Below are 3,149 nucleotides of genomic sequence, written 5' to 3'. Positions count from 1 at the left end.
AGGTCAGGAGATCGAGACCACAGTGAAACCCCGTCTCTACTAAAAATACAAAAAATTAGCCGGGCGCGGTGGCGGGCGCCTGTACTCCCAGCTACTCGGGAGGCTGAGGCAGGAGAATGGCGTGAACCCGGGAGGCGGAGCTTGCAGTGAGCCGAGATCGCGCCACTGCACTCCAGCCTGGGCGACAGCGCGAGACTCCGTCTCAAAAAAAAAAAAAAAAAAAAAAAAAAAAAAAAAAAAAAAAAAAAAAAAGAAATGAATTGACTTAAACATATTTTCACTTCTTTTTTCAAGGTATTCATGGCATCACCAAGAACACAGAAAACACTACTTATACTCCATTCCTTTATGAAAGTTGTCTTGGGATATCAATTCTATGGCTATTTAATATTCTATCTACTCAATGAGATTCAAATTTCTTTGAGTGTAGAAAATATGGATTATGCTTCTCCATGTCTATGAAGGCTGCTAGGTTATTTTATTTGAAGTCTAGCAGTGGAAACAAGAGGTAATCTTTGCAGGTGGAATATAATAGGTTGAACTCTAATCATATATATTATAGAAAGCATATATAGAAGGTGAAGAAGCCCTGTAAAAATTGACAAGGAGATTTTCTGGGAGCCATGCTTCCCTCTAATATCACCTCAACACATCCAGCTACCTTTTTGTTGGTAGGAATTCCTGGTTTGGAACACCTGCATGTCTGGATCTCCATCCCCTTCTGCTTTGCTTATACTCTGGCCCTGCTGGGAAACTGTACCCTTATCTTCATTATCCGGGCTGATGCAGCCCTCCATGAGCCCATGTATCTCTTTCTGGCCATGTTGGCAACCATTGACTTGGTTCTTTCTTCTACAACACTGCCCCAAATGCTTGCCATATTCTGGTTCAGGGATCGGGAGATCAGCTTCTTTGCCTGTCTGGCCCAGATGTTCTTCCTTCACTCCTTCTCCATCATGGAGTCAGCAGTGCTGCTGGCCATGGCCTTTGACCGCTATGTGGCCATCTGCAAGCCACTGTACTATACCACAGTCCTGACTAGGTCCCTCATCACCAAGATTGGCATGGCTGCTGTGGCCCGGGCTGTGACACTAATGACTCCACTCCCCTTCCTGCTGAGACACTTCCACTACTGCCGAGGCCCAGTGATTGCCCATTGCTACTGTGAACACGTGGCTGTGGTGAGGCTGGTGTGTGGGGACACCAGCTTCAACAATATCTATGGCATTGCTGTGGCCATGTTTATTGTGGTATTGGACCTGCTCTTTGTTATCCTGTCTTATGTCTTCATCCTTCAGGCAGTTCTCCAGCTTGCCTCTCAGGAGTCCCGCTACAAGGCATTTGGGACATGCGTGTCTCACATAAGTGCCATCCTGTCCACCTACACTCCGGTAGTCATCTCTTCAGTTATGCACCGTGTAGCCCGCCATGCTGCCCCTCACATCCACATACTCCTTGCTATTTTCTATCTCCTTTTCCCACCCATGATCAATCCTATCATCTATGGAGTCAAGACCAAGCAGATTCGTGATTATATGCTCAGTCTATTCCAGAGAAAGAACATGTAGATGGATAGTTCTCTTTTTTTAGCCCCTGGGTCAAGTAATGAGAATGCTGGATTGGGGTTGAGAGGAAAAATCTAAATAGGAAAATTGCTGAATGTCTTTGATAATTCTCTAGTATGACAAGGAAAATGAGGTTTCATTCCTCACAGATCTATGAGTCAGGTCAAACCAGGAGTGCACCTATAGTCTGGTCTGATAGTAGAGGTTTGACCTTCCCATTGTCATAGACTCATCACATGGCTAAGGAAGACAGACCTCTCAAAGTTATATTGTAATCTAGGTGAAAGACAGTAGGAATATTGGCTGAGATTGGCCCAAACAGCTGAGTCACCCAAACAGGTGACTTCTTTATCCAGGTATGAGTGAGGAAATGAACCACAAACTTTGTGACCCCAAAACCATTATTCCTTTTAGTACTAAAATTACCCCCATGTCTTTTCTGACAAGTACCCTCCACCATTTGCCACTCTTTTTATAGCCTACTATTCCCCAATTTTATTTCTACAGTTAGCTCCATTTATAAGTAGATATATTTCTTCCATTAAGTCAATTCCTTTTTCACTTCCTTCCTGATAGACATGGCCAATTCTTTTAGTGAACACTTATCAAAAGAGTCCTCTGATGTTCCTTTTTATCAATTTATATTATCCTGTATCTAGCTTTTCACATGCATGTCCTTTGCTTCCAAAATACTTAGTAATATTTATTAAATGAATGGATAGAAGAGCTGAATACCATCTTTGAACTATGGACCATGAAAACAGAAATAACACCATTCCCTCTTGAAGCTGAGACTTCTGAAAATAAGAAAATAGAATACAGTGACACACTGCATAATGAAGTTTTGGTCAGTGATGGGTCACCTATATGATGGTGATTGCATAATATTATAGTACCATATATATACTGTATTTTTTTAAACTTTTAAGTTACATGTACAGGTTTGTTATCTAGGTAAACCCATGTTGTGGGGGTTTTGTTGTACAGATTATTTCATCACCCAAGTATTAAGCCTAGTATCCATTAGCTATTTTTCTGTTTAAATACACAAATACTTATTGTGTTACAATTGCCTACAATATTGGGTTTGTAGCCTAGGAACAACAGGCTATACCATATAGCTTAGGTATATAGTAGGCGATACCATCTAGTTTGTGTAAATACACTCTATGATGTTCACAGGTTGATAAAATCACCTAAGGACACATTTCTCAGAATGTATCCCCATCATTAAGCAATGCATGACTAGTTACACATGATTGTAGTTGTGGTAGACTATATTATTGTCCACCGATATTTAGTCTCCTGTCCTATCAGGGGTAGGATATTTCCTTCACTCCACCAATTTTAAACTTTGCCGTGTGACTTGATTTGGCCAATGAAATTCAAGCAGCCCTGAAATGCACTTCAAGAATCAGAAAGTGTATAAAAAAATAACAGATGCTGGTGAGGTTGTGGAGAAAAGGAAACACTTATATACTGCTTGTAGGAGTGTAAATTATTTCACCCATTATGGAAAGCAGTGGGCAATTCCTCAAAGACCTAAAAACAGAAATACCATTTGACTGAGTGATCCTTTACCAG

General features: G+C 41.1%; 1 protein-coding gene across 1 annotated transcript; it reads left to right on the top strand.

Annotated features, from left to right (window-relative positions):
• Window positions 1-606: 606 nt before the first annotated feature.
• LOC112607192 (olfactory receptor 52K1) lies at window positions 607-1,624 on the top strand. The gene has a single exon (XM_025358304.1). The coding sequence runs from the start codon at window positions 624-626 to the stop codon at window positions 1,566-1,568; it is 945 nt and encodes a 314-aa protein (XP_025214089.1). The 5' UTR covers window positions 607-623; the 3' UTR covers window positions 1,569-1,624.
• The last annotated feature ends 1,525 nt before the right edge of the window (window positions 1,625-3,149 follow it).

Source organism: Theropithecus gelada, chromosome 14 (assembly GCF_003255815.1).
Source record: "Theropithecus gelada isolate Dixy chromosome 14, Tgel_1.0, whole genome shotgun sequence".
NCBI classification, from domain to species: domain Eukaryota; kingdom Metazoa; phylum Chordata; class Mammalia; order Primates; family Cercopithecidae; genus Theropithecus; species Theropithecus gelada.
This window is presented reverse-complemented; position numbering and strand designations above follow the sequence as displayed.